At 47.1% G+C, this 25,536-nt stretch overlaps 2 protein-coding genes and 1 pseudogene across 2 annotated transcripts; all 3 read left to right on the forward strand.

Annotated features, from left to right (window-relative positions):
- The first annotated feature begins 1,440 nt into the window (after positions 1–1,440).
- LOC136510379 (2-methylpropanoate--CoA ligase CCL4-like) lies at positions 1,441–2,805 on the forward strand (annotated as a pseudogene).
- A 14,857-nt stretch (positions 2,806–17,662) lies between these two features.
- On the forward strand, positions 17,663–19,859 carry LOC136511574 (zinc finger CCCH domain-containing protein 33-like). Its single transcript, XM_066505617.1, has one exon. The coding sequence runs from the start codon at positions 17,856–17,858 to the stop codon at positions 19,671–19,673; it is 1,818 nt and encodes a 605-aa protein (XP_066361714.1). The 5' UTR covers positions 17,663–17,855; the 3' UTR covers positions 19,674–19,859.
- Positions 19,860–24,191: 4,332 nt separating this feature from the next.
- On the forward strand, positions 24,192–24,776 carry LOC136510380 (uncharacterized). The gene has a single exon (XM_066504850.1). The coding sequence runs from the start codon at positions 24,192–24,194 to the stop codon at positions 24,774–24,776; it is 585 nt and encodes a 194-aa protein (XP_066360947.1).
- Positions 24,777–25,536: the final 760 nt, after the last annotated feature.

Raw genomic sequence — 25,536 nt, forward strand, 5'->3', positions numbered from 1 at the left:
TTGACTTCAATGACATGCACACATGCTTTCACCTGGGAGAAATGGAGATGAATCTAATTTGCACGTGGTACTTGTAAGTCCTTATCCTCCTGATATGATATGAATGTAATCTTTGAATTTTGTTGTAACTAACCAACGCCGTGATTTGTAGAATGCAAGTGCACATTGTCAAACAAATGCCAAGTCTGAAAGCCGGGTATGTAGACCTTCAAGCTATAGCCCAACCAAATTTTAATTACCCTAAACAGTGGACACTGGATGCCAAAGAGCTAGCTGCTGCAAAGACTCTTCAGGAGAAAGAGCGCATCCGTACGGCGAAACTAAAGGAAGAGTCCCTTAAGGTTGCGGCATACATTGCTCTGGCTTTCAAAAATCTACAACAACACTCTACTATATGGCTACCATACAACTTCGAGTAAGTTCAAGTATATACTTAAAGCTTTGTTTGATATATTTTATTCGATGCAAAAGAGCTTATCTAGTTCTATGATTAAATCCATGCAGCAACCACTGGATTTGTATAGCCGTCGATGTCGGGAGGAGCATGGCTTGGGTCTTTGATTCAATAGATAAGGACCCGGCGACATACAAAGACTTCATATCGATTCTCAAGACGTATACATATCGATAATCCTCATTAGCTTATATGTTTGTATACATACTTGTAACGTTCACTTATGGATACTAACAAGTTGTATTTGCTAAAATAATTCGAACAGCGCATTTAGGTTCTATGTCACTCATCATCACGAAAGGCATGATCCAGCGAGGAAGGAAAAGCTGGCTATAAAAACACTATGTGTGGTAAGTGTAACTTACTTCTTCAGTACTCCGTTACATGGCTATCAAAAGCATTACCTAACATTTTCATATGCAAAACACACAATGCCCCAAGCAGAGGCCTGGGAGTGTACATTATGAATACTATATATGTTCTATAATGAGTAACACTAGTGCCTACAGAACACACCCCTCAAGGGTAAGTTTGAACCTCTTCATCAGTAGTATAAAAACTTCGTACATGGTATGAAATACTAAACCGAAACTTGTTCTCTTGTAGTGGAGAGAAGAGAAAGTACTGAAAAAGATCCATACAAGGATGACCAACTCTTAGAGCTCATCGGTGACCTTTGTAACTTCATATTGGACCAGATTGTACACGTCAAAGGCGCCTACCATGACCGAGAGTCTGACTTAGGTAGAAATCCTTAGTACCAACACCTTCGTGAGACTGAAAGGCTAGCTCTAGGACGTTGATAACAATGTGTATGGAATTTGTATATTAAATGATGGATTGTATATATCCTTACGAATTGGACTTGTAATTGTAGTTTATATAATACTATTGTGCTTGTAGTCGCGTTCGGAACGTTGGTCGCGGGGCGTTCGGCAACGCGAACGTGGTTCGGAACGTTGGTCGCGGGACGTTCGGCAACGCGAATGCGGTTCGGGACGTTGGTCGCGGGGCGTTCGGCAATGTGAACGCTGGATGGAATACGTGGAAATAAACAGTTCTCGTCGAATTTGAATTTTTTTGCGGGAAAACGTACTGTAGGGGCGGTTCTAGATTGAACCGCCCCTACAAACAGGTATTATAGAGGCGGTTGGCACTACAGCCGCCCCTACAAATCAATTTGTAGGGGCGGTTCATAATACCAGCCGCCCCTACAAATCGATTTGTAGGGGCGGCTCAATCACCAACCGCCCCAACAAATCGATCTGTAGGAGCGGCCTAGGAACCGCCCCTACATATGCATGATTTGTAGAGACGATTCGGTAGGGGCGGCTGGCCAAACCGCCCATACAAAGGGTTACCAGCCGCCCCTAAAAATGCTTTTTGTAGTAGTGTGGTAAATCAGTTAACGACTTTTCATTGCCTAGGGCTCTATTTGGGTCTCCTAAGAAAAATAAGAATCGGTAAAAAATAAATACACTGGCGGCCCTTAAACTTGTGGCTCTGTGTCACTTAGGTTCACGAACTCTCAAAATCAAAATTCGCCTCCCTAAACTTGTTAAGCTGTGCACGACAGGTCCATAACCCTAGGGAGCATGGTGACTAGGATAAAAAATTTATAAAAAAAAACACCCTACCATGGTCATCTTCTACCTTAGCACTCCTTCCCTATCGTGCTTAACATGCTGGCCAACGCTCCGCATGCCACGCGGCTGCTGCTCTTAGGGAAGGTGCGCATTCTCACCGCCAGCATGCCGCCGCTGGCCGCCGTGCTGCACCGCACCGAGTCCATCGGCTTCGAGGTCACCCACGGGTACGGGCTGACCGAGACGGCGGTGCTGGTGGTGCGCTGCGCATGGAAGCGGGAGTGGAACAAGCTGCCCACGTTGGAGCGCGCATAGCTCAAGGCGAGGCAGGGCGTGCGCATGCCCGGTATGGCCGAGGTTGACATCGTTGACGGCGTGACCGGCCGCAGCGTGCCCCGCGACGGGTCCACGATGGGCGAGATCGTGCTCCGCGGCGGGTTGCGTCATGCTCGGCTACCTCAACAACGAGAAGGCCACCAGGGCATGATCATCAGCGGCGGGGAGAACATCAGCAGAGTCGAGGTGGGGTCCGTGCTCTACAACCACCAAGCGGTGAACGAGGCGGGCGGTGGTGGCGAGGCCCGACGAGTTCTGGGGCGAGACGCCGTGCGCGTTCGTGAGACTCAAAGAGGAGGGGTTGGGGTCGGGGTCCGTGCCGAGCTGCCAAAGACCTCCACCTGGAAGATCCAGAAGTACGTGCTCCATAACCTTGCCAAGGAGATGGGGCCAACCCGCAAGGGCGCCAGCAGCAGCAGCAGGTTGTAGTGCTAGTCCTGTGCCGTCGTCTTGCTTGGCATGGACATGCCGACATGGACATGTGCTCTACTCTGCTGCAGCTTTGCCGTTGCAGCATGGCGTTGGCAGACGTTCATTTTCTTGAGATCATCAGCAAGCACTCTTAACGATCCTTGGAAAGGATTTCTGATAGTGATACCACTGGTTTCCGGCATGGTGGCGCCTGTGGTGTTTGACGCGAAGGTGCTGAACCAGGAGGAGCACATCCCATTGTAGACTTGCAGTTCTTGTGGCCTGCTGAGGAGTGGACTCCGTGGTCGACCTCAATGCGAGCTTGTCCGTCGCGAGGGGCTCTAGTGCGGCAGAGGCGTCCATCCAGCCAATCAGTCAAGCACAGCGGGCCGACCGCGCGCACGCCAAAAGCCCATGTCCGCGAGCGTGGCCTCTAGGTACCTCTCCCTCGAGGCGGCAGAACGTTTTGAGCACGAACCCGGAGCCATCGAGGTTTCCAGAGGTAGTTCCGCCGGAGGGCGGAGGCCGCCAGCAGCTGCGTCTAGCCGCAGAAGAAGTCGGAGAGCAGGCGAAGGCGACGATGAGCGCTAAGGGCAGGTGCTTGGTGCTCTCGACCCCCGCGGGCAGGCCAGCAGGGCGTGGTGGGAGGGGAACGAGAGCGTGAGCGCGCGGACGACGTCGTTGGGGGTATGCGGACAGGAGCTGTGGCGGGCATGGCGATGATGGTCAAGCGGAAGCCGGTGAGGTCGAGGAGCGTGAGCATGTGGACTACAACTGTCTGTGCCCGCGCGCGTGCGGCGGGCTTGCCTCCTGTTCATCGCCGTCGCTGCTGCAGTGCCAACTCTTCAAGGATGGCCATCATGGCGTCCACGTCGTACTCGTACAGCGTCTCCCAAGGGTGGGGAAGGAGTGCTAAGGTAGAAGTTGACCATGGCAGGGTGTTTTTTTTTATAAAATGTTATCTTAGTTACCGTGCTCCCAAAGGGTACGGATCTACCATGCACAACTTAATAAGTTTAGGGAGGTGAATTTCGATTTTGAGAGTTCATGGATCTAAGTGGCACGAGCCATAAGTTTAAGAGCCGTCAGTGTATTTAACTCATTTTAAAATCTACCTCAAACCTACTGTTTTGAAATTTTCACTATGCAAAAAGCCAATAATAACTATCAGTCTTGTTTGAATTTGTCGGATTCACGCCTCAATCTACATATGTTGGGATGGATTAGGGTGAAATTTAGTTCAAGTTCTACTGCAATTCAACCTAATACATATGGATGGATGCGAATCCAACTATATCTAAACAAGGCCTCCAGATGAGATCCAAACACCCATATATATTCAATCTAGATTCTACATTCGCTGTCTAGAATCCAAAATGTGACTACAAGAATGAGATCAAGCGGACCCTACATAGTTTCTTTTAAGCTATCGATTGGGCTATTTGCTAAGGTGTTTATAGAACACCTAAAACTAATTTCAGCAGCTAACTATTAACTCATGGTGCGATCGAAACGGGTCCTAATTAGCTGATGACCCGCGTTTACGTGCGCACTGCTTGCACTGCGTGGACCGAAGGACCTGTTTGGCTAGCCGCGGACTACTAACTTCGGGAACATTTGCATTGGACCGCGATCGTGTCAACGTTTCTACTGCACACGTACGGTAAGTCCGCACGTTTCCAGGAGGGAGTATACTAGCTAGTGTAAATATTTCTTCGACAAAACATCCATTTGTATTTGTAATTTATTTTCAGGAAGGAAAATAAGATCCTATTTGAATCCATAGAGCTAATAATTAGGTTTTTTGATCAAACAGATTTAGCTATAATACTTTAGCTAATTATTAGCTGGATACCTTACTAATAACTATTTTACACACTTTTCGTAATGGTCAGATGCCTGAGTTTTCAGGTGATACCGCATCCACTTCTGTCTTGATTTTTCCGCCATCTAGATAAATCTCAGACTTATATGCTCATGAGTAGGGATGAAAACGGTACGGATATTTTTCGACCGTATTCGAAACCGAATCCGTTTAGAGGGGTTGAGATCTGTCCGTATCCGAGTCCGGATATCCAACATCCGATACCGTATCCGTATCCGAATACTCAAATCGCATATTTATGATGTCGATATCCAATCGTATCATATCCGACATAGTTGACACTATCCGTATTCGAATCTAAATCCGGATAAAAATATGAAAACAAATGTAATATCGGTGATATCCGTCCGTATCCGATCCGTTTTCATCCCTACTCATGAGCCAACGGTGAAGATCATTGCCTAAAAACATACTACATTTCAGGCACTTAAAATATAGCAAGTTCCACTATTTTACTAGTTGAGCTGAATGAGCTAATAGCAGCCATAGGCCCCGTTCGCTTCGCTGAAAAAAAAAACCGAAACACTGTTTCAGCTAATTTGTTGTGAGAGAAAAACACTGTTCCGGTTGAAAAAACAAGCTAAAAAAGACGGATTATAAGATAAGCGAACAAGGCCTCTTAGCTATGAACTATAAGCCAACTAACTATCAATAGCTAATGGATCCAAATAGGACCTAAGACCACCAGGCTCGAGTACTCATGCACATTTTGTTTGACTCAGTTACTTTTAGCCTCCTATATATTATCCACATCTAAAAAGTACAATATATATAGATACAAGCTTAAAATTTGACCAAATGTATAGGTAAAAATATTATTGCTTATGATACCAAATAAATATATATTGTAAAAATTAAATATGTTTCGTGACAAATGTAATGGTACCTATTTAGTACGATACATATTAGTAGTTTTTTTTATAAACTTGATTGACATACTTTAACAGTACTTCATTCTTAAAAGAACGTAATTGTATGGATTTTGTCAAGATTCATACCAAGAATTACGGTTTTTTTTCTAGACGAAGAGAGTACTCTTCTAGGACTGTATCTTTTTTAAAGGACGGAAGGATTACTACCTATACCTCCACTTACTTATAGGTGAAGCTGCTGGACAACTGTAAGAGAGCGATTGCCAAGAACATCTCGCGTGTGTGTGTATATATATATATATTCAGCTCCTTCCACGGACACATCACGGATGGTTGGGGAGATCGACCATGACTTGGTCTGTCTGTGTGACTGTGACTGTCCGTGCTCACTTGGTCAGTCGTCGTCTGCCACGCAAAATTTATGAACTGCTGACCTTCTACGTACTGCTACTGCAGGAGTATTTTCCATCGGTCCGCCGTGCGCCGCAGCTTTCGTCCAACAACACGGCTCATGGCGTGTGTGTGCCGTGCACGGGATGCAGCATAGAAATGATGCACCCGTTAGTTAGGACTTTGGACAAACCGTTTTCAGAATCTTAATTTGCTGACTATTTATCGCCATGACATGGACACTACATACGTCTGTCGTCCATCCATAAATACAATCCCTGTGTAATCACGTCCAATTCTATATGATCTATCTCTGGTGCGGTTTGCTTCCAACCTCTCTTTTTCTCCTTTTCTTTTTTCCTTTCTTTTTTCTGGTAAAAGATGTCCTAGGGCATCTTATATCTGGATGATAACAAGGAAAACAAGAACCAATACCACAAAGTCCATGCCAAAAAAGAAAGAAAGTTACAATCAAATTTGGCAAGTCTATGCCGGTAGCATCCTTATGCCTTAGAGCATCTCCATTAGGCGATCTAAACAGACCCTTTCTCTATATTTGAGTAGCAGAGCAAAAGAACATAAATTCACATCCAATAGGCTACCTACTTGGCCTCCTAGATTTGTTGCCTACCCAAATTCTCACCCTCACTATTCCCATGGGTCAAGTAGGGGGCTCTACTTTTGTGTTGCGACGGTTTTTTTTCCCACCACGCTCGACGCCTCTCCGCTCTCCACCTACTCCATGACCGTCGACCTAGCTCCTCCCTGCTCGACCTCAACTCGCCGCGCCCGATGCCTCCTCTTCGTCGCCTCACCCTTTCTTCTCCATGCTCGGCGCCACCGCCTCCCGCCGACCCCATCTACTCCCCGTTGGGCGTTGTCGTACCATCACATGTCCCCATATCCTCCCCGCATCCTAGCCTGCACGCCCCGCACCTCCTGGCACACCCGATGCCTCCTCTTCGCTCGATGTCGTCTGCTCCCTACCTAGCGCTACTGCATCGCCGCCCGACTCTGTCACATACTCGCTTCATCTTCGGGCTCCCTTTTACCGAGATGCGTGAAGCCTAGGGGATGTGCGAGCCTGGCGTAGCTCGCCGAAGTGGGCGGCATTGGCCAAATCGGATGTTTCTTCTTCGTGCCAGTGTTGTGCGTACGCGAAGGAGGAACTGGGGGAAAGAAATAGAAAGAAGACAGGGTTCCAGGTGGAAAAGTGCAAGAGAGAAAGAAAGTTTTAGAAGCCATGAGGTGATTTAGAAATAGCTTGGGATTCCAATTAAAAGAACATGAACTTTGTTTTAGGTAGTATTGCTGGAGACAACGGTAGAAAGCACCGCCTCCCTAGAAAATAGGGTGGCTATGTAAACATATAAGGAGAGGATTTATTTGAGGTAGTATTGCCGGAGATGCTCTTATGCGGCGGGGTTGGGACAAATATTTTTTTGTTACTTTATTTTTTCATGAAAAGGTGCATGCTACCCGTCCACTAGTGGGAGAGGCTATTCAAAGAGCTCTTGGAGCAGTTTTCATGGTTAATCGTCTAGAGGGAGCGAGTTCTGTCAAACAATATTTTTTACAGAAGTGATTTGTGTAAACTGATTATCTAGAACGGCCTAAAAGACGCAAGCACTATCTTCTCCTAGATCAATTCCCACATAGAACTACTACCACCACTACTGCTTAGAATTTATCCTAGAGAATCACTCCTATCCTAAAATCGTCAGATAACATACCCTCCCAAGCAAACAAAGTTTTGAGCTCCTACGTGCTCTACTCCTTGACATTTGTTCATGTGAGTTGTAGGACCAATTCAGATCCATTGGTGCACTTCGGTCTTTTTTTGGTGGAATGACAGGGGTCCAACCGCAGCATGGTTAATCCTGACTACTACCACCGGTGGTTAATATAGTATAAACTGGTTTCCCTTAAAAAGCTGGTTTCAGATAAATAAATAAATAAATAAATAAATCTCTTAGCCCGTGGTCCTCATCGTAAATTGAGTACAACAAAAGGCTGCACCACCTGTAGTACGGAGTAGAGACAGAGTGTAGCTGGCTGGGCCCTGCCTCCTGCTGCGAGTTCCGCACGTGAAATCCATTTCTCCCACGTGCGCGCTTTGCTTCATGATAGGTTTCTGGGCTGGTTTGGGCTGCCTGGTGCTGGTTTGTTGTGAGAGAAAAACATTGTTGGTTGGTTGGTCTGGGCTGGTTGAAACCAACCAGCGAACAGGGTGAGTATTGTTTGCCACCAGCAACCACCATTCGTACCAATGTAAGCCCTCGTTTAGTTCTACCCCAACTTCCAAAAAGTTGCTACAGTACCTGTCACATCGAATGTTTGTGGTCCGTGCATGGAGCATTAAATGTAGACGAAAAGAAAAACTAATTGCACAGTTTGGTGGGAAATTGCGAGACGAACGTTTTGAGCCTAATTAGTCCATGTTTAAATACTATTTGCCAAATAAAAACGAACGTACTACAGTAACCCCAAAATCCAAATTCCTATAACTAAACACAGCCTAGCTGCTGCCTGTTTGCTCCAAACAATTTGCGGACAATGCATGTGTATCGACACAGTGTACCCAGGGGGCCAGGGGACACAGTCCAATGGCTCGATCTAGTAGTCTACTAGTGCCTAATCGGGGCAAAGTGACCGCGCTACCTGAGCTATCATACGTACATGTTGGCAACAAGAGACACAACACTGTCATCGTCATCACTCCCCGGCTTTCCGTGTTACTCGATGCCCACGAAAGAAAATCAGTCTAGGTTGGGTTACTCCCAGTGTACTGTATCATGTCACTATTTTCAGTTTTATTTTATTGTAACAATTGATACGTACTCCGTACTGTATAACTCAGCAGATGCATAGTGTCATGGGCCATGGGGTACGATTGACTGTCCAACGGTTGCTGCAGCGGCATATAGCAGTGAACCAACACACAACAGCAGCATGAGAATATAAGCTAGAATCAGCCCTATGTTCTTAGTTATGGGACAACGTTTTTCTCTCACAACAAATCAGTTCTACAAATCAGCTATAGCAGCAATAAGTCCTACTGAAGCCAAAAAGGTCAGTCAATCAGGCTGATGCTGTTTTCTTAGGAACATCTGAACAATTAATTATTGTATTGTAATGGACCAAACATTATACACGGTTTTCTGACCTCGGGTATTGTTCCTCAGGGTGATGCAACTTATTATCTCTCATGCCATCAGCCAAAAATTCTACATGACATCTCATTAATGGATGCTCTCTCTATCCCACAAAGAATATCATTCTCGCTTTCTGAGATGTCAAATATTTTTAATTTTGATTAATTATATATAGAAGAACATTAATATTTATAATGCACAATTAGTATCATTAGATAGATAATGAAATATATTTTTATAATATATTTATTTATAGTGATATAAATATTGCTAGTCAAATTTGAGAAAGTTTGACCAGCACGCATCCTAACATGAGCCTGGTCAAACTTTAGCTCAATTTTGAGATCTAAAACTCTAATGTGAGGTGGACTAAAGTTTAGAACTAACTTTAGACAACTTGTTTAGAGACTTTAGCTCTAAAGTTTAGAGGAGAAAATCTAAACATGCCCTTACTTTAGTGAAAGAGCCTCTAACTGAGTTGGTTACGTGGTTCTAGTAGCACGTCTTGGATTCTGGGTTCGACTTCTCGTGGAAACGAATTTTACGGTGGGGCTAAAAACCTCATAAAAGTAGTAAAACATTACACTCGACACGATGGCGTGAGGGTGTACCAACACGTGTAGATTGAATGTGATTACTGTATTTTCATCATTGTTTTGCTGGTCAAAGTCAGGCTATCGAATGTTTGATCAAGTTTATAGAAAAGAATAGTAATATTTACATTATCAAATGAGGTCCATTAAACATATTATTTTCATAGTTTATATCGCTTTGATTGATGTGGTAGATATTTCGTAAAAATGAATTGAGGTCTTGCTCGATTCCTACCAACACGTATAGATTGAACGGGATTACTACATTTTCATCAATAGCTTTAGAGGCGTACTCTCTGAACCCTAAAATATAACAAAATTATAGTTGTTCTAAATCAAACCATCCTATATTGGACCGAGTTTATAGAAAGGAATAATAATACCATAATATCGGATGAGTTTTGTCGGATGATAAAATGTATTTTTATAATCTACGAGCTTGTTTGGTTGATGTCCAAAATTGCTACGCTAAACTTTTGGCAAATTGTGTCAGCCACAAAAAGTGTGGCGGGCAAAAACGAAGCCACACTGTGGCAAACTTTGGCAAGAAAATAAGTCTATAACGTGTGGGACAGGGTGCTAAGAAAGTGTGGCGTGCTATAGTTCAGTGAACCAAATAAGTGCCTAAGAAACTGTGGCATGGCTGACTTGCGGCATGGCAAGTTGTGGTCATTGTAAGAAAAATGGACCCTATGTCCATTTACTTTGGATTTTGGTGTTTGATGATCAACACAACCAAATTAGACTAATAAATTTGCAAGTAGGTTTTGTAGTTCAATAGGGTGCAAGACGTGACTTGGACGAAGGCGACGTGATGATCCGACGATCAACACCTTAAGCAAGACACTAGAAGCACAAGAGAAGACCCAAGATATCAAGCAAAGTCGAAGCACGAAGATGGGAACCAAGCCGGACGCAAGATCGCGAAGAAATAAGCCAAACAGTAGTGACCGGACACGGCCCTTGCAAGGATCGGACGTGTCCGATGTGCCATCCAGATAGCGGTAAGCGTCAACACGCGACCAGACGCTGATGAAGATGATGACCAGACGCTGGAGATGCAGGTGATCGAACGCTGAGGCATTACTGTTCATCACACGGCAATAACTCAGTGAGGACCGGATGCAGCGGCAGTAGACGACCAGACGCACAAGGTGCAGCATCCGATCACATCCAAAGAGGTTCTAGAACCACGCTATAGCGACCGGACGTGTCCGGTCGTTAGTGACCGGACTCAAGGGAGAGTCTGATCTATACGCGCACGCTTAACGGTCGGGAGGACCGGACGCGTTCGATCAAGGCATGACTAGCGTCCGGTTGCTAGCTGAAAGCTGGATTTTTGCCCCCAACAACTAGTTTCGACTTGGAGCTTATAAATAGACCTCCCAACCGTCCATTTGAGGAGTGGAGAGTTAAGAAAATATACCAAGGGTGTTGATACACCAATTTAGTGATCTCCATTTGCATAGTGCTTATTGATTCATTAGGTGATTAACATAGGTGCTTTTTAAATTGCTTAGGTTGATTAGACCACCGCTTATGCTTATGCTTGCTCTAGGTTTAGGCCCAGTGTTTAGTGAGGTTTGCACACCTCTTATCATTCGGTGTTTGTGCGCATCATTGTTGTACATCGGAAGAACTTATAGTCTTACGAGATCACACCAATCGCGTTTGTGGTGTGGCCGCCACCGTATACCGAAGGGAACAAGGCCCGCGGCGGTTCGGCCGGAAGCTTGATAGTGAAGACGGCGGGGAGCGGTCCGGGATAGGCTTGCCGGAAGGCATACCGGAGACCCACTTGCGTGTGGGGAAGGCCCGGGTCTATCCACGGAGTTACCCGACCGAGAGCTTGGCCCTTGCGAGGGATTCTTTGCGAGGGGCTCCAACGAGGACTAGGGGGAAGCTTGCGCGCTTCTCGATAACTCGGTAAAAATACCGGAGTCCTCGACATGAGTTTTCATCTCTACATTATCTTTACCTTCCGCATTTATATTGCTACTTTGGTGTGTACTTTACTTTTCTAGCTTAGTCGATAGGCTAGTTGATAGGATTGGAACCTAGGTTGCATAACTCTTATGCGGCAGAGATAGCAACACACTTAGTAAAACTATAGTTGCACATTTAGATAGATTACTTTCTTGCATATGTTTTGCTAAGATGAAAATTAGAGGCCTCAGTTAGAAGTATAATTTTAAGTTGCCTAATTCACCTCTCCCTCTTAGGCATCACGGTACCTTACAGTTATGAACCAAATGGGGCCTACGTCTTTTGATGGGTAGATGTTACAATAGTACTCCCTCCGTCCTAAAAAATACAATTCTAGCACAGTATCATGTTTTAGTACCTTAAGTTTGACTAATTATAGATTAAAAAAACTATTAATATTTACGATACCAAATAAAGACTATTAGATTATTACTATATGTATTTTTATAATAAATTAATTTAGAGCCATAAATGTGAATATCATTCACAAACTTGGTGAATGTGAACCATTCTACGTGACATGTAACCTATAGTTGTATTCTTTTGGGGAAGGAGGTAGTAATATATTCTTTTCTATAAAGGCCCTGTTCGTTTGGCTAAAATTTGGCTGTCGTTAATTTGCTGTGAGAGAAAAATAATATTACTTCGCTGAAAAATACGGCTGGTAGCGTTGAAAAACAGAGGCAAACTTAAAAAAAACATAGAATATTTTGACTCGGGAGATCTGAATATACACATGGACAGAGTCACGGATCGAGTCGCGTGCAGTACCGGCCAATTTCTGCCCCATGTAAAATCTTACTACTATGGTACCCTTTTCTTTTATTTACGTAGCTCATACTAATAAAAAACACTGTCATCATCAGCTAAACCGAGCTTGACCGTGGAAACAGCACGCGCGGATTCGGACCTGTCCCCCAGAACGGATATGATCCAGAGCAGAGCACAAGCCGGAGGCAGCATCTTCTCTTCTGTCAGGGGGAGGAGCGCGTGCGTTGACGCGGTCGCCGCGTGGAAACCCAACCCGAAACCATCCAGCTAACCAACCGCGGAAAGGCCAAGGCGGTTTTATTAGATCTCCGCCTCCGGCAAAAACAGTTGTGGTTCTTGAAAGCTAAAGCATTTTTTTAACCGTTTGATAAAACAGTTTCTCCAGACAGTAGAAAACTAAGAAATATCTACAATACTTTTCTTTCTTTTTTATTTTATTTTTTTTCTTATTCTTTTTTTCTTTCTCTCTATTTTTTCTCACTCTTATCTCCACCGCATTAGGATTTACTTTTTTCTCCCTGCAGTCCGCAGGCAGCATGCGCGTGGCTTCCTTCCTCTTCATTCTTATCCGCTTGTTCTCTTCGTTGCTATCTGCTCGTGACCGACGCGAAAGCTTCGTGCGGACGGAAGATCGGCGACTGCGCCCCGGCGGCCGAGCACCGTTGCGGCCGCGCGCCCCTGCGTTCGCTGGCCATGGCGCTCCGAGAAACCCGCGCCCACGCGACGGCGGCCCTCGACGACCTCGCCCGCCGGTCATGGCGCTCCGGTAACCCCGCATCGGCGCGACGGTGGCCCTCGCGACCCGCGCTCGCAAAGACCGGTGGGGCCAAATCCGCCCGAGGCCTGTGCTAGGCCCATGCCTGCTCGCGGGAGCCGGTCGAAGCTCGTTTTTCCGTTTGTTTACGGAAAGGAGTAACATTCCCTCTCCTTTCCTCTCCGCGGATTTTCCCCGGCTCCGCGGAGAGGATCCGTTTGTTGCCGTTTGGCTGATGGTGAGGCGGAGCTGCTCCAGCCTCCAGGAGCCATACCAAACGCCGTAGGAGTAGTACAGGCAGTGGAAGGCTGACTCGGAAACCAACCGCATGGAGGTGCCCACAGAAATCCCTCAGCACTCGCTCTCCCGCACCTCACGCGGTCCCACTGCACGCGGGTGGCAGAGAAGGATAGGTGCGGCAACGAGGAAGGGAGGGGGTAGTACAGGCGTACCGCCTCAAAAGTCAAGGGCCCAGTGGAGCGCGCCACGTGTGCCCCCGATATTTGCCGGCAAAGGGTGGTGACGTGGCGGTCCATGATTCCGCTGCCGGCGTCGGGCCCGGGCCCCTCGCGCCCTCCTGTGGGGCGGCGTCAGCGGTGACGGCGTGAGGTGCCGCGGGGCCCGCCAAGCGCACAGTAGCGCACGCGAGAACCTCGTTGGCCTTGGGCTGGCGTCAGGCGTCGCGTCCCCGCGGCTTCCTACAATCCTACCTGCCTGCCTGCTCTGCTCACTGCGCTGCTTCCTACCTGCGCTGGTGCAGCGGCCCGTGGCCGTGGGGCATATATTTTTGCCGGGACAAGGGGGCGCCGTCACGTGCTACGCGCTCGCGATTCCTACGACTAGGACTCCGCACGCTACTGCTGCTAGTATAGAGGGCAGGGACTGAATGACTGATGCACGCTCGAAATTCGGAATGAGTTCAGTTGTGGTGTGCGTACCCGTCTTCCCATCAAAATGTACAATCAGTTTTTTTATCTATATTTAATGCTTCATGTCTCATAAGATTAGATATAATGGCTACTGTAGTATTTTTTAGGAAAGTTTTTGGAAACTAATCCAGCACTTTTTGCCGGGACAAGCAGTCAAGAAGGCGCCGCCCTCACGTGCTACGCGCACACGGACTGCACCCGCACGCTCGAAACTTGGAATGAGTTCAGTTGTGGTGTGCGTACCCGTCTTCCACTGTTGTAGCTACTGAAAATGAGAGAAAGCCGCCGTATGACCATCTCTACTCTAGGTTCCATTTTTGGTCACGAGCTGGAGATTGAGTCAACCACAACTACTGTAGGTTCTCCTCTTCCCGCAACGTTGTGTATTAACATATTTTCGTAGGGGTCCGTTTGGAACGAAGGAATCAAAAGCGCAGGAATAGGAAAAAAACATAGGAATAAGGTATGATGAAAATTGAAAAACTACTGGATTTTAAAACACAGGAATAGAAAATTCAGGTTGTTTGAAACACATGAATTTATAACATAGGAATTGTAACATGTTAGGCAAATATGTGTACTAATTACTATATCTATTATACACATCAGTAGTTACCAGACTCTTTTTACAATTGTGGGACCCATGCACTTACTCATCCACCCGCTTTTAGCATTAGACAACCATTCTTCCGATGAATTATCACTGTAGTCACCTTGGGCTTCCGCGAAGGAATCAGAAACAAGAGATTGGAGTGGAGTTTTGCTTTCCTGTGAAACCGCGAAGAAGCTACAGTGTTCCATAGGAAAGGAAAGATTACTTTCCTGTGTTCCAAACGCTCTCACGAGCACTAGCCGACAGACACACACGCTCACAACCGGCGTGGCCCACGCGCCGCAGTGCCATCAATGGCAAGGTGACGGCGACACAACCATGTGCAGCAGCGCAGCGGCAGGCGCGCAGCGTGGTAATGCGACTGTGGCGGCAGCGGCGTCGTCGCGGCGCGGGCGCGGAGGCAGCACCAGCACCAGCGACAGCCGCGGTGGTAGGGGCGGTCAGGCGCAGAGCGGACCGGTGGCCTAGCGGTGCGGCCAGAGCGGCCAAGCCGTGGCAAGACCATGGCGGCCACGGCCAGCCTGTGCGCGGCCACGCACGCGCGCACGGCACAACCGCGCGGCGAGCGGGTCGGCCACACGTGGTGGCCACGCGCACGGCGCCAGACAACACAAAGTTGTGACGTGCACGAATTTTAAAGCGCTGATCACGACCAAACCGTTGCTCCTAAACCTAAACCGGCTTCACTTCACTCAAGATGACATATGGAACTACTAAATCGAATCATAGCACTACACCACTCCTCACCCCAATCTCTTCAAATGAAATTGCTAAACATAGCAACGTCTAGCTGTCCACGAGCTTAGAAAATTTCTAAGTGTTTGAGGTAATCTTAATTTCAGATTGCATTTCTAAGCTACTGAAAATATTACTTAGCAATATTATTTTTCAATACCAAGTATTTCATTGTCATAAACAAAGTTCACATTTCAAACTTCATTTAAGTGTCACATACATGTTTTATAGCATTTTTCTTAATAAAAATTGGTTTTAAACCCTACTTGATATACCTAAACTATTGAATCAACTTTCGTTTAACATTTTATTGATTATTTTAAGTTACAAGAAATTAATCTACATACTTTATCACATGCATTAACACATAAACATGATGCTCATGACATGTTTTAATAAATGATTTAGGATGTAACACTGAGGGTGTTATAGTTACCTAGCACCAGACAATGTCCCAAAAGACGAACAAAGGGAGAAGTCAGGGATTAAGCCGTTACAAACATATCACACCATTTGGCCACAACCCATCTATTTTGCTGAGGGAGGTGGTGGTCTTGCCGATAGGAAAGAAGCAATCTTGAGAGGCCAGGGGCCTGGCCGCGGAATGCCACGTCATGTCAATGCTTCCATATGTCCCAACAATAGAGGGCCATTGTTGGTTCAAAAAGTAGTCACTTCTAATATATATAGACACTCGAATTTTCTAAAATGTTCTTCATGAAGCCCACACTCTAAATAACACGCAAGAGTGGAACTATCTCACTATTTTCTCAGGCATCAAATGAGTCCAATGCATTTTTTCATAAATTTGCTTCACCTCGACACAACTTTCACAATGGTGCCACACATATTCCCATGGTTTTGAGGTCCGCACCAAACAAATCAACACCTGGCTTAAATACCAGATCAACAAACTATCCATGCCCGCTTCGGTGCCCAAATCAGCAAAAGCATACACCTACAGGGTTTGTGTCTCAAACCATCAAACCCTCTTGCACGCATATCAACATGTGACCCTGCTAAACCCTTGACACCTTCAAGTTTTTGCACTCCCTCTCCCTCTCGCAGACTATGTTAATCACATAATCGATCTTTTTCGGCCCTGTTCGCTTATCTTATAATCCGACTTTTTCAACTTGTTTTTTCAGCAGGAACAATGTTTTTCTCTCACAACAAATCAGCCAGAACGGTGTTTCGGCTTGTTTTTTCAGCGAAGCGAACGGGGCCAACATGAACGACAAAATATCCGATGCACCATACATGTGACTACACGCACAAATCAACATATGCAATATAATGCACATACACACGAGCTCAAATGTATGCACTCCGAAAGAAAGCTTGTAATCACAATGTGCACAACCGATGCATGCATGGTAAAAATCTTTAAACAAATTCAACTACAAGATCAATTGTTCATCATACATAGAGGATACTCAAAGGTACATCACGCGTTGGTCTTGCATGGCCATATATAAAAATTGTCTCAAATAGATTCACAAAAAATGTGTCAATAATACGCCTTGCTGTTTTTTTTTTTTTTGTAAATAAAAGGACTCCATGATGATTTTTGGTGAAGGTCGTGGCCGTCCGACGAAATGTTCCCTGCCAGAGAAACATGTGTACCTTATCCCATGGCAACATCCAAGGTACCCACAGCTCCAACTCCTCCAACTTAAAAAAAAACAAATAAACCAAAGAAAAATCATCCATCCGTGTTTGCGCACGGCGGGAGGTGAGGCACTCAGACTCCGGCATGAGTGAGGAGCAGGACGACCGAAAGCAACTACGCGCACAAGTAAGTGTATAATAAAAAAAAGAAAAACAAAAACTTGAGAAGGAAAAACGAAAGGAGCAAGAAGGAACGACTTTGCGCGTCCTCCTTTTGACCACGCGAGCTCGGCGACACCAGCTCCTCTCTCTCTCCTCTCTCTCTACAAACAAAACAAACGATTGCGAAAGACACACACGGGGACACGCAGAGAGATGAGAGATGAGAGATGAGAGAGTGATGACTCGACTGATGAGAGAGAGAGAGAGGTGAGGGGGGAGAGAGAGAGAGAGACCATCCGAGCTGCTTCGTGGCCTCCTCCTTCCTTATCTCTTTCACAGCCCCACCTCCCCCCGCGCCCCGGCTTTTCTGCCCGCCATCCTCCATTATTCTCCCTCTACATATACCCCCTCTCACCTCACCTCTTCCTCCTCAACCCACCCACGTCCCACCATCGCCACCGTGTGGTCCGGCCGAGACCCCCCATCCTCTAACCGAACCAGGAAGCACCAAGCGAAGCAAGCTCGCTCTGGGATCGTCTAGCTCCAACCGTATCGGCCCTTACTTTACCTCTGAACGAGATCGCGAACGCGCCCTGTGATTACTACCTCAGCATGTGCTCAGGACCTCGCAAGCCGTCCACCCCTCCTCTGCCGGCGGCGACGGCCAAGGACTCTTCGGTGATGGCGGCGGCGGCGGCGCTCCTGCTGGAGCTGGCGGCGGCGGACGACGTGGTGGCGTTCAGGCGCGCCGCGGAGGACGACAAAGCCCCGGCCTTGGACGCCGCGGGCCACTGGTACGGCCCGTCGGCCGCGGCCGCCGGCCGCCTCCGCCTCGAGGCGCGCACGCCGGCCATGGTCGCCGCGCTCTACGGCAGCAAGGCGGTGCTGGCGTACGTGCTGTCCGCCGCTCCGGCGGAGGCCGCGCGCGCGTCGCCGACGGACGGCGCCACGCCGCTCCACCTCGCGGCGGCTGGCGGCGCCCCGGGCGCCGTCGCGGCCGCGCACCTCCTCCTCGCCGCGGGCGCGTCCGCGGACGCGCTCGCCTTCTCGGGCCTCCGCGCCGGGGACCTGCTCCCGCGCGCCAACGCCGCCGCCGACAGGGACCGGGCGCTCCGCGTGCTCCTCAAGTCCCCCGCGGCGTCGCCGTCGTCCTCGCCCAAGAAGTCCGCCTCGCCGCCCCCGGCCGCGGCCGCGGCGGCGGCGCTGCCGGAGCCCAGGAAGGAGTACCCGCCCGACCTCACGCTCCCGGACCTCAAGAGCGGGCTCTTCAGCACCGACGAGTTCCGCATGTACAGCTTCAAGGTGAAACCCTGCTCCCGCGCCTACTCCCACGACTGGACCGAGTGCCCCTTCGTGCACCCCGGCGAGAACGCGCGCCGCCGCGACCCGCGCCGCTACTCCTACAGCTGCGTCCCCTGCCCGGAGTTCCGCAAGGGCGGCGCCTGCCGCAAGGGCGACAACTGCGAGTACGCGCACGGCGTCTTCGAGTGCTGGCTCCACCCGGCGCAGTACCGGACGCGCCTCTGCAAGGACGAGGTCGGCTGCGCGAGGCGCATCTGCTTCTTCGCGCACAAGCCTGAGGAGCTCCGTGCCGTGAACCCCTCCGCGGTCTCCGTCGGGATGCAGCCCACCGTGTCGTCACCGCGCTCCTCGCCGCCCAACGGCCTCGACATGGGCGGCGGTATGCTCAACCCGGCCTGGCCCTCCTCCCCGGCCAGCAGGCTCAAGACCGCGCTCGCCGGCCGGGAGCTGGACTTCGACCTCGAGCTGCTCGCGCTCGACCAGTACCAGCAGAAGCTCTTCGACAAGGTGTCGTCTCCCAGGGCCAGCTGGGGCTCGGCCGGCGGGATCGGCTCGCCGCTGCCCGCCGCGGCGCCCGCCAGGACCGTGCCGGACTACACGGACCTGCTCGGCTCCGTCGACCCGGCTATGCTGTCCCAGCTGCACGCGCTGTCGCTCAAGCAGGCCGGCGACATGCCGGCGTACAGCTCCATGGCGGACACGCAGCTGCACATGCCGACGTCGCCCATGGTCGGCCCCAACACCGCGTTCGGGCTCGACCACTCCGCCATGGCCAAGGCCATCATGAGCTCCCGCGCCTCGGCGTTCACCAAGCGCAGCCAGAGCTTCATCGACCGCGGCGGCCGCGCGCCGGCCACGCGCTCGCTCATGTCGCAGCAGTCCACCACCGGCGCGCCGTATATGCTCTCCGACTGGGGATCGCCGGACGGCAAGCTGGACTGGGGCGTCCAGGGCGACGAGCTGCACAAGTTCCGCAAGTCCGCGTCTTTCGCGTTCCGCGGGCAATCCCCGGCGCCCGTGCCGACCCCCGCCGAGCCAGACGTCTCGTGGGTGAACTCTCTTGTCAAGGACGGCCACGCCGGCGACATATTTGCGCAGTGGCCGGAGAAGGAGCAGATGGTGGCCTAATTCACCGATCATCACTGGCTCATAGCATCTAGCTGACCAAAGTTCTTTCCTTCAATTATTTTTTCCCCTTTGTTTGCTTAATTTGATTCATATATGAGATGTTTTTTACTAGTACATATATAGGCTGTTCACAATAATAATATTTGTTCATCAAACAAGAAGCATGGATGCCCAAAGGGAGCTCTATATTGATGAGGAAGGAACAGCCAATATTTTACTACTTCCATCGGTTTATATATAATAAATAGTTGTACACACGAATTCCTACATACAAAGAGTTTATATTTATATTACTTGATGAGAAATATATAAGATATCGGGAGGACAGTAAGATTTGATTCATGTGCTTTCCGCCTTACGATAATTGACAAACACTATGATGGCGATTGGTTGAGCTAAATTTAACTTAATCGGATTATTGAGGGGACCCGATGCCGATACAGCTGCTTGGTTGGGCTCGGCCCGTTATTAGGTAGGCGCGTAATCAGATAACGTCCTATTCATCGCTAATACCGCCCCTCCCCAAGGCTTTTCGGATAACGCTGCCGCCGCCCGCTCGAACGTCTCGAGCGCCTCCCTCTGTTAACGTTACGGAGGCTAACCAAACAAAGCGCGGTATCGCTGTTACGACAACAAATACGCCGTGATCCGATTTCGTTTCCATTTGCATTACCATTCTACGAACCAAACAGCGTGTATGAGAAATTCCATGCTTATCTGCTTGCTGTACTCTTCTCATGGATGTGATTATCAGTATATATTCCTGATCCTTCTATGAGCATATCTTCCTTTGCTTGATTCTTCTTCTATTTAATAAATGTTTTCAGAAAACAAGTGGAATATAAGCAACTTGCAAATTTTCTATCTCTACTCCTTGCCAAGTGGATGGTGGTAGGCCATAGGAGGTAGACTGCAGGGCAATCACAGGGTAGTTTAGTGGAGATGGTGGCGTCATGCTCCAGATCAAAATAAGTAAAGCAATTCTTTTAGAAAGCAAGCAAGCATTCATGCATGAACCTAAAGCAAAAACAAGGTTAACGAATTATTGCTGTGTTGGTGGGTTAGGCACAAAACACAATGGCCCCAAAATCTGGGCATATGTGCCACCAAGACACTAGAGAAGAAAATGACAATATTCAACTATCTACTAGGAGTAATATATATTTTTTGGTGTTGCCAATGTTGATTTCGCTTTGACAAAAATTGCACTTCTAGAACATTGGACTTCTTCCTCCACCCATGAACAGAACAGGGCAGATTTTCTCTCCTTTTGTCCTCCTGCTCCTTTCACTCTCTTGTATTTGCATAGTTTTTTTCTATGGTGATAAAACCAGGATCGTCGCCCATGCTGTCTCTGGCTTTTATATGCATGGTGCAGCTGTTATGTTTGGATACTCCGAATTATTGCTTCTAAAAAGTATTCAGTTCTTTAATCAGGCTCAAGTATTGTTCTTGAAGTTGGAGCAGATTTTGGAGTATTGTAAGGCTATCCAGGTATTCAATCATTAATGATGTTCTGTCCTCCAGCCAGCCTCTCATCCTCGATGAAATTTTAGTTAATTTGTGCATCATGAAACATGCTGATATTGCTGTTACCTTGCTTTAATTTATCCGTGTACTTATATAGTGGAGTTGCTTCTACTTGCCTCCTCTATCTCTGCTCATCCTTTCTGCCCAATTTCTTCCAATCTACTCCTACTTGGTTACTTCTCAGCCGGCAGTCTACTACTATGTAACAGAAATGATTCACCAATTAAGGACAATAACTTGCTTATATTTATATTATGATATGATTATTAAGGTTGCTTACGGGGTTAATCTGGATGCAGTCAAACAATACTCTGCAAGACCAAGGCAACTGCTTGAGTAGCATGTCTGAATGACATCGATATCCGGTAAACTAAAACCTACTTGCGTCAGAAGCAGGTTAGCAGCTGTGTGAACGATTGGTGAGCTTGGTCTTCGTTTCATGGTGAGCCATTCAAACCTTGCTGCGAAAGCAATCCGCATTTAATTATTTTGTTTTATCGGCTCGACGACTCGCGACAAATCCTGTTGCCGATAGATAGGTTTGCAGTTTCACATCATGTGATGGCCTGTTAAGCCTGCGATGATGTCCCATCTAAACGTCAAGTTCTTATCTTCCAAACACTGAATGAATAAGAAATGCAGCATCTTTCTTCCTTTCTTGCCCTGGTTAGAAAACTGAACATTTCTTCGTCTTCATTCACAGGACAGATTATATGGAAATGCTAATGCAGTCGTCATGGACGTTGACATCAAGAGACCTTTCTTATGCAAGGGACACATCATTGACCTCATCTTCGTTGAAACTTCCCGACAAATTATTCGCTCCTTCATTTGTCTGAAGAAAAGAAATCCAAGAGCCCAACCAACCAACCTTACCTCCCTCCCTGGCTGAAAGTTAGGCCCCGTTTAGATGCACCCCAAAACCCAAAATTTTTTGCGCAGTATCCGTCACATCGAATCTTGCGGCGCATGCATGGAGTACTAAATGTAGACGAAAAAAAACTAATTGCACAGTTGGGTGAGAAATCGCGAGACGAAACTTTCGAACCTAATTAGTCTATAATTAGACACTAATTGCTAAATAAAAACGAAAGTGCTACAGTAGCCAAAATCCAAAAATTTTTGGATCTAAACGGGGCCTTAACTTCCATGTTGCAACTTCGAAATCACATAAGATTCAGGACCCTCCAAAAACCTCTCACTCAGCATCTTATCTCCAGAGCTTGTTCGTTGAAGATGATGTGCTTGTCTAATCCATAGCGTGTGCGACAAATCTCGCAGTATCGGGGAACGGATAGTTTATTATCCTGATTAAAGACTTGGTTTACTGCACCTGGTCAGAATGTTATGTTATCCAAATACCAATTTATTTATATAAACCACCAGCATGCACCTTGGAGGCAGGATCTGCAATAATTTGCACGTACCACTCCTACTCACATTCCGTTTAGTTAATCAGGTGCAAGTACACGGAGTTGAAGTTTGAATTGGTAAGGCACGTGCAGTTCCTGCAATCAATCCCTGAACCCATCTTAGCTGCGATGTTTGCAGTTGTGCTATGTTCTAGGCCCTGTTTAGTTGCACCCAAAATGCCAAATTTTTCAAGATTCCCCGTCACATCGAATCTTTGGACGTATGCATGAAGCATTAAATATAAATAAAAAATAAAACTAATTACACAGTTTAGACGAAATCCACGAGACGAATCTTTTAAGCCTAATTAGACTATGATTGGACACTAATTGCCAAATAACAACGAAAACGCTACAGTAACATTTTGCCAAAAATTTTGGCATCCAAACTGGCCCTTAGACAACTTCATCAACCCTAGTCTGTAGCCTCCAATTGCTTATCCTGCACCAACATTTCTTGCTGGTACACATCTAGTCTAGGGATGAGAGCAGAAAGCAAAGCACACACAGCATCAACGCTTAGCTACAAAAGTTTATCATTGACCTCACATATGAAGATGACCAAATATGTTGCTTCCTCCTTGAGCTGTCCTGTTGCTCCACTGTAAACCGAGCTTTTCCTACAGTTACTATCACTATATACTACAGTAACTCCCCTCCAGTAGCAAGTTCTCCCAGAAGGAATACGTCACATAGGAGCAACTACTCTACTAGCAGAATTGATGTCTGACAGACCAGTTGGGAGATCACTGAAATTTTGCGGTCCATACGTTGCCTGAATTCTAGACAGCGTCTAGATCGGGCAACTGTTTGCAACAGCGTCTGCAGTACTAGATTTCAACGACATGTTTCAATTGGGCCTGTTCGCTGGTTGGTGCTGGTGCTGGTTTAGGCTGACTGGTGCTGGTTTTTTGTGAGAGAAAAACACTGTTGGCTGGCTGGTTTGGGCTGGCTGAAACCAACAAGCGAACAGGATCATGAGGAAACGCTGGCCACTGATTACAAGAAGGAGATGCTGCAGAACAGCTTGGCGAGTCTGTCTGAGACATGCATGGACCAAGAAACGTCGAATTGGATCCTTTTTTTTTAGGTAAAGGACCTATATTTTAGATAGAAATATTAATCACGTTCCAATTATTTTTATAAATAACTCCTCCTTTGGATCAATGTTTTGCCAAAAAAAAAAACCCTTCAAATTTACAAATGAGTCCTCGTCGAGCGTTGATATTGAGTGCAGACTCGTCTGGGAAGTCTCGCTCGCCGACCCGAGGAGGTAACGGCCCGTTACGAAGCGTGGGGGATAGATACTGGGCCGCTGGTGAACGAGATGCATGGGCCGGGCGGCCTTCTTGACTCTCTTTTCCATCCGGTTGTTGACGCGCGAGCAAAATCCACTTCCACTCGACGCGGTGGAAGCTGGTATATGATTTTAGTCCTGCATCGGAGATTTCCTAACACGTTGACTCTTCCTAAAGATTAGCGCGTGAGCTCCGTAATCGTGTGAACAAAAGTGTGAATTACTTTCAAGGCTGTAGCAGAGCGACTTCGTGGCAGTGGGGAGTCTGATGAGCAGGTAATGGACAGTGCCAAGGCTTTCTATGAGGAAGAGTCTGATGATGGTGAGTTTAAACTTGAAGCTTGTTGGAAGGTTCTTCGAGATCAACCAAAGTACAATGAGGACCTTAATGGATCTCACAAAAGAAAGTATTCTGAGGCAGAAACTATTGACCTGAGAGCCTCTGCTGATGCGGTCACTGATATGCAGCGTCCAATTGGGTGTAAGAAAGCTAAGGAGGAACTCAACAGGAAGGGAAAGGGGAAGGTTTCTTCATCAATTATGGATGAGATTGGCAAACTAATAGAAGGTAAACAGAAATCTAAGGAAGATCGCATGGAGATACTGGACAGACACCAACAAATTGCCGCTGACAAGAAGGAATCAGCAAGGCTGACCCACCTTGCAGCCCAAGAGAATAAGGAGGCAAAACTACTGGAAAAAGAAGGAAAAAAGCATGATAAGGAATCCAAATTGTTGGAGACATATAGAGCCCTTCTGATGACTGACACAAGTCAGATGCATGAGGACATGAGAACTGAGCATATGTTAGCTCTTAAGGGTATGAGGGAGATGATTTTTCCCCACCGTGCTTCTGGACAGTAGTAGGCCTTGTTTACTTCCGTTTGTTTAAAGTCTTGATAGGATATTTGAGAACGTTTTTTATATAGTTTATTTATTTATGAAGCCTCATCTAGTCGTCATGTGTCAGTCCAATATACATAAAATATTTTGTTTAATATATGTTTTTCTGCAATCCAATTGGTTTCGTCCAATGCAAGTTCTGTACAAATCAAGTCCAAGACGGACTCTTGTTTCCCAAGTTGAGTCATTTTCGGTTTGGTAGGTAGTTGGAGTTGGACTTTGGCATATATCTGTAGGACTTGAAATATCTTTCTGTTGTGCTGACGCCCTATAAATCATGCCGGTTCATCTGCCTCATCTAGTTGAAATATCTTTCTGTTGTGCCACGAACAAGAGCAAAATGCCCAAGATATAGCCATCAAAAATATGTCGCGTCAAGTAGGATCATCTGCCTCAGATGAATTCGATGATTTGGATGATTCATTGCAATCATCAGACCTCGACAAGGAGTACGAAGATTTTATGGCCGAGCAAGAAGCCTTTGATTCTTTCGCTGCAAGTATCGTGGCAAAGTTGAAGGAGCAACATGAAGCAGGATCATCTTGTCGTCGAAGCAAACCCAGGCTGTACATATTCAGGGATCATGAACATGCCCATGAGGAGCTTGTGTCCCAGTACTTCTCAGAGTCCCCTGTGTACACAGACTTAATGTTTCGCACAAGATTTCGGATGAGAAAGTCACTCTTTCTACAAATCGTGACTGCCCTAGGTGCATGGTCTC

Source organism: Miscanthus floridulus, chromosome 16 (genome assembly GCF_019320115.1).
Source record: "Miscanthus floridulus cultivar M001 chromosome 16, ASM1932011v1, whole genome shotgun sequence".
NCBI classification, from domain to species: domain Eukaryota; kingdom Viridiplantae; phylum Streptophyta; class Magnoliopsida; order Poales; family Poaceae; genus Miscanthus; species Miscanthus floridulus.